This window comes from Rana temporaria, chromosome 9, assembly GCF_905171775.1.
Source record: "Rana temporaria chromosome 9, aRanTem1.1, whole genome shotgun sequence".
NCBI classification, from domain to species: domain Eukaryota; kingdom Metazoa; phylum Chordata; class Amphibia; order Anura; family Ranidae; genus Rana; species Rana temporaria.
Window position 1 is genome coordinate 23,172,389 of NC_053497.1, and position 18,149 is coordinate 23,190,537.

The window sequence follows — 18,149 nt, forward strand, 5'->3', positions numbered from 1 at the left end:
TGTACTGGAAAACGATTTGCCCCAAGGTGGGGGTGGGAGGGGGGGGACATTGATTGGAACAGACTGTGATATTTAACTTGGCTCCTGTAAAGATTAGAGAAGGGTCTGAATTATTTAGTAGGGTGTAGGTCGTATTGAATTGAAATCCAGGTTCTGCAAGATATAGATGTGGGTGGGTTTTTTATTTTATAGAAGCCCCCTATTTAAATCTAAACATTCAACAGAGGTAATTGGATTTCCATATTGTAGGGCAGAGGTTCCAGAGATGGCATTTTATACTTGGTAGCTGAAGTAACAGAAATCCAAACTTATTTGTAGTAATCAGCCGGCTAAAACAGATATTGTTTAACCACTTAAGACCCGGATTTTTTTTGCAGCTAAAGGACCTGGCCAGTTTTTGCAATTCAGCGCTTTAACTGACAATTGCGCGGTCGCGCGACGTGGCTCCCAAACAAAATTGGCGTCTTTTTTTCCCACAAATAGAGCTTTCTTTTGGTGGTATTTGATCACCTCTGCAGTTTTTATTTTTTTGCGCTATAAACAAAAATAGAGCGACAATTTTGAAAAAAAAAACAATATTTTTTACTATAATAAATATCCCCAAAATAATATATAATTTTTTTTTCTCAGTTTAGGCCGATACGTATTCTTCTTCCTATTTTTGGTAAAGATTGCAATAAGCGTTTATCGATTGGTTTGCGCAAAATTTATAGCGTTTACAAAATAGGAGATAGTTTTATTGCATTTTTATAAATTTTTTTTTTTTTTTTTTACTACTAATGGCGGCGATCAGCGATTTTATTTTTTTCATGACTGCGACATTATGGCGGACACATATCGGACAATTTTGACACATTTTTGGGACCATTGTCATTTTCACAGCAAAAAATGCTATAAAAATTTGTTTACTGTGAAAATGACAATTGCAGTTTGAGAGTTAACCACTAGGGGGCGCTGAAGGGGTTAAGTGTGACCTCATATGTGTTTCTAACTGTAGGGGGGCGGGGCTGGATGTGTGACATCATTGATCGTGTTTCCCTATAATAGGGAACACACAATTAATGACACTGCCACAACGAACAGGGAAGGTGTGTTTACACACAGCTCTCCCCGTTCTTCAGCTCCGGAGGACCGATTGCGGGACACCGGCAGCGATCGGGTCCGTGGGTCCTGCGGCCACCGAGCTTCGGACCGGGTCGCGTACGACCCCACGGCTGGGCTTAAAGGGCCACGTACAGGTACGTGGATGTGCCTAGCCGTGCCATTCTGCCGACGTATATCGGCGTGAAGGGGTCCTTAAGTGGTTAAGCAGCAAAAATGAACTGATGTCCAACTTATAGAATGTTTTCAAATATCATGCAAAGCTTCTACATACTAATGCAATGCATATTGGACACAATGGGGTTTAATTCTAAAATATTCATCAGATGACTGTGACACACATTTTTGCAGACTGTAATTTCTATAATAGATTAATCCCTATGTTCTTTGGCTCCATCTAATGGCCAAAACGCAGTATATATATATATATATATATATATATATATATATATATATATATACACATGCTATTGTCCCGCGATTTTGTGGCACCCCCCCCCGCGATTTTGTGGCACCCCCCCCCCGCGATTACCGTGGTAAATCCCGCGATTGGCGACAAACCCCCCCCCGCTCAACTCCGATCCACGGAATCCCTCCCCCTGCTCAACAGCTTTGATCTGGCCCCCCCCGCTCAACAAATCTGATCCACATAATTCCCCCCCCGTTCAACATCTTTATCTTTGATCAGCGAACCCCCCCCCAACAACTCTGATCCGTGGACCCCCCCCGCTCAACAACTTTGATCCGCGGACCCCCCCCCGCTCAACAACTTCGTTTGGGGGGTATGCTCACTTGTCCCTCATTCTGAAGTTGAAAAGTTGGGAGGTATGCATTTGTGAGGTCAGGCACGCACGTATGAGAAGGCCTGGTTCGCAGTCTCCACTCTAATTCATTCCAAAGGTGTTCTATCAGGTTGAGGTCAGGACTTTGTGCAGGCCAGTCAAGTTCTTCCACCCCAAACTCGCTCATCTATGTCTTTATGGTCCTTGCTTTGTGCACTGGTGTGCAGTCATGTTGGAACAGGAAGGGGCCGTCCCCAAACTCTTCCCACAAAGTCGGGAGCATGAAATTGTCCAACATATCTTGGTATACTGACACCTTAAGAGTTCCCTTCACTGGAACTAATGGGCCAAGTCCAACCCCTGAAGAGCAACCCCACACCAGAATCTCCCCTCCACCAAATAATTTGGACCAGTGCACAAAGCAAGGTCCATAAAGACATGGATGAGCGAGTTTGGGGTGGAGGAACTTAACTGGTCTGCAGAGTCCTGACCTCAACCAGACAGAACACCTTTGGGATGAATTAAAGTAGAGACTGCGAGCCAGGCCCTATCCAACATTAACTTAACGCGCCTGACCTCACAAATGCGCTTCTGGAAGAATGGTCAAACATTCCCATAGACACACTCCTAAACCTTGTAGACAGCCTTCCCAGAAGAGTTGAAGCTGTTATAGCTGCAAAGGGTGGGCCAACTCAATATTGAACCCTACGGACTAAGACATTAAAGTTCATGTGCGTGTAAAGGTAGGTGTCCCAATACTTTTGGTAATCCTGTGTATATGACCCTGGCACATTGATCTCCCTGTCAGCAGTGTGAAGGACGTGCCAAGCACTTCTCTTATGGTAGAGCCGGTAAGAGGGAGATCTTTCTCATCTCTCCTAAACCTTGAGGACAGCCTTCCCAGAAGAGTTGAAGCTGTTTTAGCTGCGAAGGGTGGACCAACTTAATATTGAACCCTACGGACTAATAGCCAGATTCAGGTACGGCGGCGCATCTTTCAGGCGGCATAGCGTATCATACGCCGTAAGTCAGAGAGGCAAGTGCTGTATTCACAAAGCACTTGCCTCCTAAGTTGCGGCGGTGGCGTAGCGTAAATGGGGCCGGCGTAAGTGCGCCTAATTCAAATGAGGATGAGGGGGCGTGTTTTATGTAAATGGGTGGTGACCCGACGTGATTGACTTTTTTTTTTTACGAACGACGCGTGTACATATCCCAGTGTGCATTGCTCCAAAGAATGCCGCAAGGACGTATTGGTTTCGACGTGAACATAAATTACGTCCAGCCCCATTCACGGACGACTTGCGCAAACGGCGTAAAAATTTCAAATTTTGACGCGGGAACGACGGCCATCCTTAACATTGACTAGGCCAGCTATTTGTTCGACTAACTTTACGCCGGAAAAAGCCGTACGTAAACAATATGCGCCGGGCGCACGTACGTTTCTGAATCGGCGTATCTAGTTATTTGCAAATTCTACGCCGAACTCAACGGAAGCGCCACCTAGCGGCCAGCCTAAATATTGCACCCTAAGATACGACGGCGTAGGAGACTTACGCCGCTCGTATCTTAGCCTAATTTAAGCGTATCTGGTTTCCAGAATACGCTTACATTTAGGACGATTCAGAGTTACGTCGGCGTATAGCTATCTGAATCTGGCTATAAGACTGGGATGCCATTAAAGTTCATGTGCGTGTAAAGGGCAGTCGTCCCAATACTATTGGTAATATACTGTATATAGACAATAGGTATTCTGTGGTGTAAAGGATACAGATGGGGCATTTCGACAGCTCTGAGACCGGTCACTTATGCCCAGTAGGACGTTGTACTTCATGAAGGACTCATTGGCTGCTGCCAGCATGATGTCAGTGTTGGTATTTATCTATCATGATGGATGAATAATTAGAATTGGAACCAGAGAACTAGGATCCAAATCCTACAAGCATGGATTCTACTCACCTTTTTTTGTTGCTGATTGAGGATTAGGATGACCGCGGCTGTGACAAGGACCGCGGTTAGAGTCACAGGGATACTGGTGACCCAGCTTTGGCCACTAGTAAACATCTGAACGGTGGAGTAGAGATTGACCCAAATGGAGATATACAGGATCTAGAAGGTTAGAAACGTGAATTTAGGACAGCCCATGCCAAGAAAATCCTTCCGCCGGTCATACACCAGGAGAATTTTGTTTGAACGTTTGTACAGAAATGCCGAAAAATGAATCGGCAGAGCATTTGATCTTTTCCATCATTGAGTCAACTAATTTAGTTCCAATTCCCTTAACATTTTGTCGACATGCTTCTTGAATTAAACCCCCAGACATATTAAACAGGTTCCTATTGTGTGCACAGAACATGTGTATTACAATATGTCGAAAACCACATTCCTAGTTAAAATGTCATGTTACAAAGTAGGTGAGGTTGAAAGAAGACACAAGTCCCACCTGTGTGTAATTCTATGTCCGTATTACATTGTATATCCCTGTATGTTGTGGTCGTTCAAGTGCTTATCTAATAGTTTTTCTTAAACTCCCAGCTGAAACCACCACCTGTGGAAGGGAATTCCACATCCTTGCCGCTCTTACAGTAAAGAACCCTCTACATTTTTTATGGTTAAAGCTCTTGTGACAGAACCCACTGTCACTGTGTGTTTTGAAAGGGACTGTGGGCGGGCCTGTTACCCACAGATTATGGCCCAGAATACTGGAGACCTGAAGACAAGCTGGCATTGAGATAATGTAATGTAATGCTACAGCCCTTCTCCCCCCCCCCCCTCACCCCCTTGTTGCTGTGTCTAATTGTCTTGGTTCATTGCACATAGACAATGGTCTGGACTGGAGACGTCTCTCCGTAGGGGAAGTGTATTGAGAGGCTGCCTGCTTACCATAATCTCAGTGGCCAGGATTCAGATAGGAGATACGCCGGCGTATCTCCGGATACTCCGTCGTATCTCCGGATACTCCGTCGTATCTCCGAGTGCGGGCCGTCGTATCTCCGAGTGCGGGCCGTCGTATCTCCGAGTGCGGGCCGTCGTATCTCCGAGTGCGGGCCGTCGTATCTCCGAGTGCGGGCCGTCGTATCTCCGAGTGCGGGCCGTCGTATCTCCGAGTGCGGGCCGTCGTATCTCCGAGTGCGGGCCGTCGTATCTCCGAGTGCGGGCCGTCGTATCTCCGAGTGCGGGCCGTCGTATCTCCGAGTGCGGGCCGTCGTAACTATGCTACTGATTCAGAGAATCAGTTGCGCATAGATTTCCCTAAGATCCGACCAGCGTAAGTGTCTTACACCGTCGTATCTTAGGCTGCATATTTCCGCTGGCCGATAGGTGCCGCTTCCGTATAGTTGCGTGATGAATATGCTAATTGGGTAGTACGCCGATTCAGAAACGTACGTCCGGCCGGCGCATCTTTTTACGTCGTTTACGTTAGGCTTTTTTTGGGCGTAAAGTTACCCCTGCTATATGAGAAGTATCCTATGTGAAGTATGGCCGTCGTTCCCGCGTCAAATTTTGAAAAATTTACGTCATTTGCGCAAGTCAATGGCTGGACGTCATTTACGTTCACGTCGAAACCAATACGTCCTTGCGGCGTACTTTGGAGCAATGCACACTGGGAAATTCCACGGACGGTGCATGCGCCGTTCCTGAAAAACGTCAAATACGTGGGGTCACAGTTCATTTACATAAAACATGCCCACATCATCCCCATTTGAATTAGGGCGGGCTTACGCCGCCACACATACGTTACGCCGCCGTAACTAAAAACGCAATTTGTTTCTGCATACGGAACTTGCACCCTATGTTATGGCGGCGTAACGTATCGCAGATACGTTACGCCCGCCCATAGATAGAGCATTCTATCTGAATCCAGCCCAGTATGTTTATCTGTAGCCTGTTTCAATGTACAAATGTTCAGTTCCCATTGGTTGTTCCTTAGCCTTGTCAAAGGGGGACAAGGGGAGTGTCCCTAACTGTGTGTAAAACTGTATGTCTTGGATTTAATAAACAGTTTATGCTCTGCATGTTTAACCCTCAACACCTGTGTGGATTGTCTCGTGATTGAGGGGTTAAGGGCTGGTTATGGCGAATCTACAGGCTGCGGGTGCGTTTGGAGGACAGGAGACACAGGTCTGGCGGATGTGCCCAACTGGGGTGTTCGAGATCCGTCACAGCTCTTTTGTCCTAATTTTAATGAGTGGTCACGTGTATTATTAAACTCCCTTTTGCAGAAAAGTTGTATCCCTATTGTGGGGTCACCAGTACGGTATTTGTAAATTGAAATTATATCCCCTCTCAAGCGTCTCTTCTCCAGAGGCAATAAGTTCAGCGCTCGCAATCTTTCTTCATAACTAAATATCCTCCAGACCCTTTATTATCTTTGCCCTTCTCTATACTCGCTCCATTTCCAGGACATCCTTCCTGAGAACTGGTGCCCAGAACTTGACAGCATACTCCAGATGCAGCTGGACCAGAGTCTTGTAGAGCAGGAGAATTATCGTTTTATTTCTGGAGGTAATCGTTTTTTGCTTTTTTACATTTTCTCATCGCAGGTTTTTCTTGACTAATTAGTGCCACCAGCTACAGCTGGCAACACTTATCATTGTGTTCTGGGAAAGCTCCCCACTGGCAGAATACAATAGCACCGCGGGAGGGATTCGCCCATCAACACAGACTGTTTTTTTTTCCCTTCTACCTGTGGTTGGATGGCACGTGAGGATCCATCCCTGGCAGGAGAACAAAGTGATGATTGGTAGTAGTTATAGCCGCTGGCAATAATTGCATGTAAAAATTTGGTATGCTGGTTGTGCCCAAGTCTATTGGTGGATCAGCTTGGGGATAATCAGCCTACCCATAGATGGTTTGAATCTCGGCTGGTCCCAGCTTAAGGAGCATTCTTCCCACTGACAATCAAAAAAATGTACGGTGGAACCTCCGATTACGAGCATAATCCGTTCCAGGAGAATACTCGAAATCCAAAGTACTCGCATATCAAAGCGAGTTTCCCCATTGAAGTCAATGGAAACTAAAATAATTTGTTCCGCATTGACTTCAATGGCATGCAATACCGCATGTGGCCAGAGCCTCGGAAAGGCCCAAGAACAGCTCGGCCAACCTCAAAGGCTCGGGAACGGAGTCTTTCTGAACGGCTCCAGCACCCCCCCCCCCACCTCAGGCCAAACGCGGTACTGCACACCGCTTTGGCTTGTACCCTGCTCGTTTTGCAAGACAACACTCGCAAACAGAGTTAAGATTTTTTTTAAATACAGTGCTTGTATTGCGAAATGCTCGTTAACCTCGCAATCCAAGGTTCCACTGTACTGAGTTGTAATAGCAGAGGTTCCCTGAGATTAGAAAGTTAATTCAAGAGTTCCTCTGCTGAAATGGTTGATAAAGACTGCTCTAGAGACTTTATTGTATGAAGATCCCAGCAGGTCAACAATTTCTGAGATGCTGCAACCAGCACATTTGGAGTCTACTCATTCTAACATTTAGTTGGAAAACTAACCCGTCTTGACCGTCAATGTCCGAGTGATTTGTATACCGAGCATCCGGATAGTATCCACAGCGCATCACTTTTTCCACATTTTGTTATGTTAGTCTTATTCCAAAATAAAATTTTCCTCAAAATTCTGCAAACAATACCCCATAATGATAATGGCAAAGAAGTTTGAAATCTTTGCAAATTTTATAAAAAATTCGAAAAATCACAAATGCATAAGTATTCACACCCTTTGCCATGACACTCAATATTGAGTTCAGGTACATCCTGTTTCCACTGATCATCCTTAAGATGTTTCTACAACTTGATTGGAGTCCACCTGTGGTAAATTCAGTTGGTTAGACTAGATTTGGAAAGGCACACACACCTGTCTATATAAGGTCCCACAGATAACAGTGCATGTCAGAGCACAAACCAAGCCATGAAGTCCAAGGAATTGCCTGTAGACCTCTGAGACAGGATTGTACGAAGGCACAGATCTGGGGAAGGGTACAGAAACATTTCTGCAGCATTGAAGGTCCCAATGAGCACAGTGGCCTTCATCTGTAAATAGAAGAAGTTTGGAACCACGGGTACTCTTCCTAAAGCGTGCCGCCCGGCCAAACCGAGCAATCGGGGGAGAAGGGCCTTAGTCAGGGAGGTGACCAAGAACCCAATGGTCACTCTGACAGAGCTCCAGTGTTTGTGGAGAGAGGAGATCTTCCAGAAGAAAAACCATCTCTGCAGCTCTCCACCAATCCGGCCTGTATGGTCGAGTGGGCAGATGGACGACACTACTCGGTAAAGGGCACATGACAGCCCGCAATGGAGTTTGCCAAAAGGCACCTGAAGGATTCTCAGACCATGAGAAACAATTATCTGGTCTGACGAAACCAAGATTGAACTCTTTGCCCTAAATGGCAAGCGTTGTGTCTGGAGGAAACCAGGCACCGCTCATCACCTGGCCAATACCATCCCTACAGTGAAGCATGGTGGTGGCAGTATCATGCTGTGGGGATGTTTTTCAGTGGCAGGAACTGGGAGACTAGTCAGGATCGAGGGAAAGATGAATGCAGCAATGTACAGAGACATCCTTGATGAACACCTACTCTGGACCTCAGACTGGGGTGAAGGGTCATCTTCCAACAGGACAACGACTCTAAGCACACAGCCAAAATAACAAAGGAGCTGCTATGGTACAAATTTGTGAATGCCCTTGAGTGGCCCAGCCAGAGCCCAGACTTGAACCAGATTGAATATCTCTGTAGAGATCTGAACATGGCTGTGCACCGACGCTCCCCATCCAACCTGATGGAGCTTAAGAGGTCCTGCAAAGAAGAAATGGGAGAAACTTCCAAAAACGGGTGTGCCAATCTTGTAGCATCATACTCAAAAAGACTGGAGGCTGTAATTGGGGCCAAAGGAGCTTCACCAAAGTATTGAGGAAAGGCTGTCAATCCTTATGTACATGGGATTTTTTTTGTTTTTAATAAATATGCAAACATTTCAAACAGTTATCTTTCATGTTATTATGGGGTTTTGTTTGTAGAAGGAAAATAATGAACTTAAAGGGGTTGTAAAGGTAAAAATTTTTTCCCCTAAATAACTTTATTTTCCTTAGTGCAGTCCTCCTTCACTTACCTCATCCTTCAATTTTGCTTTTAAATGTCCTTATTTCTTCTGAGAAATCCTCACTTCCTGTCCTTCTGTCTGTAACTCCACACAGTAATGCAAGGCTTTCTCCCTGGTGTGGAGTGTCGTGCTCGCCCCCTCCCTTGGACTACAGGAGAGTCGGGACACTCTCTACGTTGCAGATAAAGGAGCTGTGTGTTAGTGGGCATCCTGACTCTCCAGTAGTCCAAGGGAGGGGGTGAGCAAAACACTCCACACCAGGGAGAAAGCCTCGCATTACTGTGTGGAGTTACAGACAGAAGAACAGGAAGTGAGGATTTCTCAGAAGAAATAAGGACATTTAAAAGCAAAATGGAAGGATGAGGTAAGTGAAGGAGGACTGCACTAAGGTAAAGGAAGCTACCGTATTTAGGAAAAAAATTATTGTACCTTTACAACCCCTTTAATCCATTTTGGAATAAGGCTGTAACATAAAATAAAATGCGGAAAAAGTGAAGCGCTGTGAATACTTTCCGGATGCACTGTATTTGGCTGCAGCCACTTGATTTACTTTTTGATTATTTATGTTAATAAGGTGATGCTGCCAATTAATTTTTTTTCCCTGAATGCAAGATTACATTCTCAGATACAGTATTTTAGAACAATGTTTCTGATGGATACAAGATATGGTGTTGGGACATGTAGGTCTAATCCAACCTTGGAACAATTGCTCTCTAAGCCCAAGCATTCCTGCTATGGGGCAGATCCACAGAGATCTGCACCCGCGCAGCGTATGTGAGATGCGCTACGCCGCCGTAATTTTCCCGGCTGTGGTTCGAATCCATAAAGATTTTGCGCCGTAAGTTGCGGCGTAGTCTATCTCTCGCGGCGTAACGGCGCGTAATTCAAATCGGCTATTAGGGGGCGTGTTTCATTTAAATGAAGCGCATCCCCGCGCCGAACGAACTGCGAATGCGCCATCCCTAAATTTCCCGCCGTGCATTCCGCTAAATGACGTCGCAAGGACGTTTTTTTTTTAATCGTGAATTACGTCCATCCCGATTCACGGACGACTTACGCAAACAAAAAAAAAAATTTAAAATTAAACGCGGGAACCACGGCCATACTTAACATAGCAGGTTTAACTATACGCCACAGAATAGCAGCTTTAACTATACACCGAAAAAAGCTGACTAGAGACGACGTAAAAAAATGCGACGGCCGCTCGTACGTTCGTGGATCGTCGAACTTGCATAATTTGCATACTCAACGCGGAAAACGACGGGAACGCCACCCAGCGGACGCCGAAGAATTGCATCTTAGATCCGAAGACGTACGCCTGTCGGATCTAACCCAGATGCCGTCGCATCTTGTTTTGAGGATTCAAAACAGATACGACGCGGGTAATTTGAAAATACGCCGGCGTACTCTCTCTGTGGATCAAGTCCTGGGGAAAAAAGTGTGGGAACTCCCACCCAAGATCCACTCCCCTACCAAAAAAAAAAAAAAGATACGCTCATGTGCATAATTACTAAACCGCATTTTTTTTTCGATCCACTGTACCTTAGTAATCCTTTATGTTACTGGCCGCTTCCTGTATAAGGATTCATCGGGTAGTGTGCGGGTATTCCGTCACTTCCTCTGTGCCGCAATGTCTCCTGGGAGCTTTTGTCATTGTTTCCAGGAGACATTGTGGCGGTCTGCCGCGAGTTATCACAGGATTTAGAAAGAACTTTAAGCAAGGTGATAGAAGCGGCCAGTAACATAAAGGATTACTAAGGTTCACCTGCCTCTGACAGTGACTGGAGCTGGGCATCGCTGCTTAGTGAAGGATTGGCTCGGACGGCTCGGCTGCTCAAGTCCTGCAAAGGGAACTGCGTTCCTGCTGTGAAAAAAGTGCAGGAACTCCGTTCCCACGCGTTCCCGCAGGACTTGAGCCCTGGATCTGCTCCTATGTCTATAATTTTAGGATGAGGAGGCAGACATCTGCTCAGGGCTTGAGCCAGGGAACCAATAGTTAAAAAGACATCCAGTGGATGATTATTAGTTCTTCTGGAAATGACCAGCTGAATTCCTCTGTAAAGCAAGCCATATGTTACACAATTTTTTTTTCTTCAACCACAGGTCGAAAGAAAAAGAAAATTGCTTGCTTTTCCCCCCATCAACACAGCCAGTAATGGGGGAATCCCTCCCACTGTGCCATTGTATTCTGACAGCGGGAGGTTTCCCATCCGTCAGAATACAGTGATTACTGCCAGCAGCTATAGCCGGCTGTACGCTGCGATCTTTCGACAAGCAATCAGCCAGATGGAGTGATGACATCTCATATTTACTGTTTGTTTCCTTGCATGTTGTTAGAATTACAGATATTATTATATGCTCACCAGGGCCAGAATCATCCCAAAACCTCGAGAGCTGAAGAAAATGTATCTGTGGACCTCTGGAATAATTGCAGGGATCTGTAAGGAGCGTCTGCATTGTTCCACAGGGAGCTGGAAAAGGAGAAGTTGATGGTCATGACAGGACTCGCAATCACAAGCTATTGGGCTTAATCACTACGACAAGTCAAGAAGAAATCAGAAGTGGTCTCTTAACGTCCTGGCTTGTAGAAGAGGTTCTGCAAAACACAATCACCAGTTTGCAAACTCATGTTGCTTCATGTTCCTTTAATACATATTGGGTTAGATAATGTTGCCTGCAAATTAGGGCTATTACTGATTACAATTTTCGTGTTCGATTAATCGTTTTTTTTTTAATCGACTAATTTCGATTCAATTATAAGGCACATACAGATCCAACTACGTTTAGCTGATCTCCTTGCAGGCTGATTCCCAGTGCAGCTCCCAACCACTGGAAAAATGGATAGGAGGATACAAAATACACACAAAGGCAGCGCTCGATGGGCATTAAAACTAGGGTTGTCCCGATACCACTTTTTTAGGACCGAGTACAAGTGCCGATACTTTTTTTCATGTACTCGCCGATACCGATTACCAATACTTTTTTTTAAAATGCAGCCATGTCCCCCCCCCCCAAATGCAGCCATGTCCCCCCCCCCCAAATGCAGCCATGTCCCCCCCCCCCAAATGCAGCCATGTCCCCCCCCCCCAAATGCAGCCATGTCTCCCCCCCCAAATGCAGCCATGTCTCCCTCCCCCCCAAATGCAGCCATGTCTCCCTCCCCCCCAAATGCAGCCATGTCTCCCTCCCCCCAAATGCAGCCATGTCTCCCTCCCCCCAAATGCAGCCATGTCTCCCTCCCCCCAAATGCAGCCATGTCTCCCTCCCCCCAAATGCAGCCATGTCTCCCCCCCCAAATGCAGCCATGTCTCCCTCCCCCCCAAATGCAGCCATGTCTCCCTCCCCCCCAAATGCAGCCATGTCTCTCCCCCCCCCAAATGCAGCCTTGTGTCCCCCAAATGCAGCCATGTCTCCCCCCAAATGCAGCCTTGTATCCCCAAAATGCAGCCATGTCTCCCCCCCCAAATGCAGCCATGTCTCCCCCCCCCAAATGCAGCCATGTCTCCCCCCCCCAAATGCAGCCATGTCTCCCCCCCCCCCAAATGCAGCCATGTCTCCCCCCCCCCAAATGCAGCCATGTCTCCCCCCCAAATGGAGCCATGTCTCCCCCCCCAAATGCAGCCATGTCTCCCCCCCCCAAATGCAGCCATGTCTCCCCCCCCAAATGCAGCCATGTCTCCCCCCCCAAATGCAGCCTTGTCTCCCCCCCAAATGCAGCCTGGTCTCCCCCCCCCAAATGCAGCCTTGTCTCCCCCCCCCCAAATGCAGCCTTGTCTCCCCCCCCCAAATGCAGCCTTGTCTCCCCCCCCCAAATGCAGCCTTGTCTCCCCCCCCCCCAAATGCAGCCTTGTCCCCCCCCCAAATGCAGCCTTGTCTTCCCCCCCAAATGCAGTCTTGTGTCCTCAAAATGCAGCCTTGTCTCCCCCCAAATGCAGCCTTGTATCTCCCAATATCAGCTTTGTGTAGGTCTCCCCCGCCGTCTAGTTGTTCGGTGCTCAGGGAACATAACAGCTTTCATTTGAATAGCTGTGTGTTCCCCGTCGCGCTTCGTCAGAGCCCCTCCCCCTTGTCCGGGCACTTTGATAGACAGATCACTCGTCCAATCGGACGGGTGATCTGTCTATCAAAGTGCCCGGACAAGGGGGAGGGGCTATGACGACGCGCGGTGGGGAACACACAGCTATTCAAATGAAAGCTGTTATGTTCCCTGAGCCCCGAACTAGACGGCGGCAGCGGTCGCAGTTCTCCAGTGGCATGTTATACATACCCGAGGACTGCTCTGCTCTCTGCCCCCTCAGTCTCTTCTCGGTCTCCTCTCCGGCCGCTCCCCGCCCCCACTCAGAGGGAAAAAAATAAAGTATCGGCGAAGCATCGGGAGCATTTGCGCGAGTACAAGTACTCGCGCAAATGCTCGGTATCGGGACAACCCTAATTAAAACTTTTATAGTCTTCAAGTAGGTAACAAAATAAATATTGCACTGGAGATAGTCGATGTAGCTACACAAACTGTAAAAATGGTGCGGGTAATACCAAACGGTAGCAAAAGCAGTCATAAAAACATGTAGCTAAGTAGGATACTGGTATAAAAATGTGTACAACGATACCACTGCTGAATCCAGATGATGAGGGGTTAACATCAGTCCGTCGGCATTTAGATGTCCCGTGAAGGGAACTATCACAACTCCCAGTGGATGTAGAATCCCAGGGTGATGGAGGGAAGTGCAACGGTCCTTGCATGTGGCAGATGGTAAGGTCCCGCCGGCATGCAGATATAAGGCCTCGTACACACGATAGGTTAAACAGAGGACAACGGTCTGATGGACCGTTTTCATCGGTCAAAACCGATCGTGTGTGGGCCCCATAGGTTATTTAACCATCGGTTAAAAAAAAGCAAACTTGCTTTAAATTTAACCACGCATGTTCAGAATCAAGTCGACGCATGCTTGGAACTTTTTTTTTTTTCAGCACGTCGTCGTGTTTTACGTCACTGTGTTCTGACACGATCTGTTTTTTAACCAATGGTGTGTACGCACGACGGACCATCGGTCAGCTTCATCGGTTAACCGATGAAAATGGTCCATCGGTCCATTCTCATCGGATGGACTGATCGTGTGTACGCAGCATCAAGGCACAGCAAAGGAGCCCTTCAGATGGACATGGCAAGCCCCGCCGGTGTCTGTGATGTCACCAGAACTCCGACGGAACTCCCTGAACACCTGGAAGCCGGCGGAGAGGTGAGTACCGATTTAAAAGAATTTTGATCGATCAAAAAAATGAATCGATTAATCAAGGTCACTCTAGATGTGCAAAGCTGGTAGAGACATCCCCCAAAATATTTGCAGCTGTAATTGCAGTGAAAGGAGGTTCTACAAAGTCAAACAAAAGAATTCGCTGCTCCAGGTGAGACAGGAAGCCTAGTGATTTCACGGGTGCACGCCCCGACTCTCCTCCGCTTACCATTAACAATGAAGAAATGGCTGCACTCCAAGATCCATCAAAATTCTTTAATTTCCGAACATCAAGTGTCAAAAAACAGATAAAATGGTAATGAATAAGTGCACCTAATGAAATGTACGCCACACTTTTCAGATATTCATTTGTAAACCAAATTAAAAAAACATTTATCACTTTCCTTATACTTTACAATTATGTGCCACTTTATGTTGGTCTATTACATAAAATGAAAACTAGAAACTAAGAGAATAGACTTTAAAGGCACATGAGTAACCCATATAAAATAATTACGTTTTTTTATTGTAGAAAATTATTAAAACAAACATCTAAAATTCCTAGTTATATTATTGAATGACCCACACACAAGTTCTGATAACGCTTCCAAAATACAATTATATTACTAAACCCAGTGGTACAACGGTTAGGATTCCAATGACGGTAACCAGATGGGAGTGTCAAATTTCAGGGGGGGGGGGGGCTTCGGCAGCGGCGATACAGTCGCATTTTACACTTTCTTCGACCACTAGCGGGGGTTAAAAGCGCCCCTCCCCACGTTAAAATTTAAAAACACCCCACTGTGCCCCCTGCATCTTTCAATATCTTTGTCACTACTGTGTACCCCCTCTCCACAACTGCACCCCTGGACCCCTTTACATTACACAGCACCTCACAGCTCTGAACCCCTTTATATTACACAGCGCCTCACAGCTTTGGACCCCTTTTACATTACACAGCACCCCACATCACTGGACCCCTTTACATTACACAGCACCCCCGCATCACTGGACCCCTTTAAATTAGACAGCACCCCACAGCTCTGGACCCCTTTACATTACACAGCACCCCACAGCTCTGGACCCCTTTACATTACACAGCACCCCACAGCTCTGGACCTCTTTACATTACACAGCACCCTGCACCACTGGACCCCTTTACATTACACAGCACCCTGCATCACTGGATCCCTTTACATTACACAGCACCCCTTTCCCTTGACCGAAGCACTTCACTATATTGACAGTATATTTATTTCAGGTCTAAAAGAGGAACCTTTTGGAATGAGGGACAAATGGATTTGATTCCAGAAGAGGGACAGGCACTCTAAGGGACAACTAGAAACTATGCCGTAGGCTACAACTCTGTGTTGTTTGCTCTGCCTTTCCAGACTTGCTAAAAACACATCAGAAACTAGTCTAGTGTTACCTGTGGCAACAGATGTTGGCACAAACAAAGCACAGGCCTGGTGAACGATATAAAACGGCGCTTCCCTCCCTCTGTCCTCTGGCGCTCGTATCGTATGTCACGGAGCTGGGTCTGTGTGCAAGGTCCCGCCCCCCTAGTTCCACTTGAGGTGTGAATCCAAGTACAAGAAATTCGCTCTACATGTTACGCATAGAAGTGCGCTTCTTCAGGAGCATATAGATAGAAAAAAATGTTGGTGTAAACAATTTAAGTCACAGGACTTTGGAGAGGTATCAGAACAACCAGCCAGTCCAGGATGTAAAGTCATATAAATCGGCCACAATTATTTAATGTAGTAATTTGCTGGTAAGCAAAAAAATGTAAAAAGGGCACAACCAGGATAAGATCTGCCCAGCACAACATGGTGTAAGCGCATACACTGGTAATATATACCGGCGTGCATTGGTTATCAACACCAATCTGTCCAACAGTGTAGAAAGAAATGTACTCAAGGCTCGAGTTAGCCGATGCCTCGAAGTTTGAGCAGTATGTCTCCTGGGTTCCCATATGGGACGTTGGCTCACTATCGTTGTATCCAGTGTCACCCTGTGAGGATACACGTTAAATTCATTATTTTCAACTATCACATAAAATCCCAATAAAACATATTTACGTTTTTGGTTGTAACATGGACAATTTCAAGGGGTATGAATACTTTTTCGAGGCACTGCATACGCTATATTACATAGTACAACATCAACAACTTTAGATTGCAAGCTCCATGAGCAGGGCTCTAATTCCTTCTGTATTGTAATTATACTGTCCCCCTTTATATTGCAATGGGCTGTGAAAACTGGTCGGCACTATATAAATCCTATCGAATAACAATGTATCAAGAGGTCTCTCCATTTGCTGTAGCTCCAGGCACTATGCACAGGGCCGATACTCTGCGAGGCCAGCAGGATATTGCAGCCCCAAGCAGTGAATTCACTTCACCTAATGAGACCCAAGAGATTTACTTTGGCACAGTGCCCTCGCTTGTACAGGCCAACTACTCCTTGCCGACAGAGACCTTTAGCAGTCTGGGCTCACTGTTCATCCCAGCACATTACAGACACGGAATGTTCAGTTGGATTCGGTTTGCATTTTAGCTGCTTTACTTCAACATGCAAACAGTCAAAATAGTACAGCGCAGATGTACCAATATCAAATAATTAACCAGAGAATAAAGTTTATATAAAAAAAAATGGAGGACCCCAGATGGTGTGAAACTGCATCTAAACAAACATGTAGGTGTCAGTCTGTGTGTCACCTCCACCACACACATTTATGGGTAAGACCCCTGAATCAACAGGATGGTCAAAACAAGTATTCCCCTACAAGGGTCTAATGCTGCGTACACACGATCATTTTTCAGCATGAAAAAAAAACTTTGTTTTTCAGCATGTCGAAAAAACGACATTTTCCCAACTTCATCATTAAAACGATGTTGCCTACACATCATAGTTTAAAAAAAATGCTCTAGCAAAGCGCGGTGACGTACAACACGTACGACAGCACTATAAAGTGGAAGTTCCATGCTGTTGACGCCACCCTTGGGGCTGCTTTAGCTGGTTCTGTGTTAGTAAAAGACGATTCGCGCTTTTTTGTCTGTTACAGCGTGATGAATGTGCTTACTCCATTATGAACGGTAGTTTTACCAGAACGAGCGCTCCCGTCTCATAACTTGCTTCTGAGCATGCGCGGGTTTTTTACGTCGTTTTAGCCCACACACGATTATTTTTTACAACCCGAAAAACGACATCGTTTAAAACAACGTTAATTTTTTTTTTGTCGTTTTTCAGAACCTTTTAAATGACGTTTTTGAAAAACTATGTTTTTTTCATGCCGAAAAATGATCGTGTGTACGGGGCATAAGGATCTTATGGCTGATAGAAGTCTGGAGTAACAGTTCCTCATTAATAATTTTAGTTCTTTCTGCCCACAGGATGGGACAACTGTCTCAGAAGTGATGTATGTCCCTTAACTGCTTGCCGACCAGCCACCACAGTTCTACGGCGGCAGGTCGGCTCTCCTGCGCGAGAGCCCATAGCTCTACGTCTGCTCTCTAAGCGGCCACTAGGGGCGCGTGCGCCCGCTCGCTCCTGACTCCCGCACGCGCCCGGCGGTCGCGACTACCCAGGATCGCTCGTTACAGAGCGAGAACCGGGAGCTGTGTGCGTAAACACAAAGCTCCCGGTCCTGTCAGGGGAGAAATGCCTGACCGTCTGTTCATACAATGTATGAACAGCGATCAGTCATTTCCCCTAGTGAGTCCACCCCCTTTACAGTTAGAACACACCCAGGGAACATACTTGACCCCTTCCCCACCCCCTAGTGTTAACCCCTTCCCTGCCAGTGGCATTTTTATAGTAATCCAATGCATTTTTATAGCACTGATCGCTATAAAAATGCCAATGGTCCCAAAAATGTGTCAAGTGTCCGCCATAATGTCGCAGTACCGGAAAAAAACATCGCTGATCGCCGCC

General features: G+C 46.3%; 1 protein-coding gene across 4 annotated transcripts in view; it reads right to left on the minus strand.

The window, feature by feature from the left end:
* Positions 1-18,149, minus strand: part of TMEM268 (transmembrane protein 268) — an 81,641-nt gene that overhangs the window by 25,627 nt on the left and 37,865 nt on the right. For 3 of the 4 annotated variants that reach the window (XM_040322963.1, XM_040322964.1, XM_040322966.1), the window contains exons 4-6: positions 11,349-11,456; positions 3,840-3,989; positions 3,652-3,762 (exon numbers count right to left, since the gene is read on the minus strand). In XM_040322963.1, coding sequence (XP_040178897.1) covers positions 3,652-3,762; positions 3,840-3,989; positions 11,349-11,456 — 369 coding nt within the window. The remainder of the gene's footprint in view (positions 1-3,651; positions 3,763-3,839; positions 3,990-11,348; positions 11,457-18,149) is intronic. The other variant, XM_040322965.1, reaches the window with a different exon arrangement.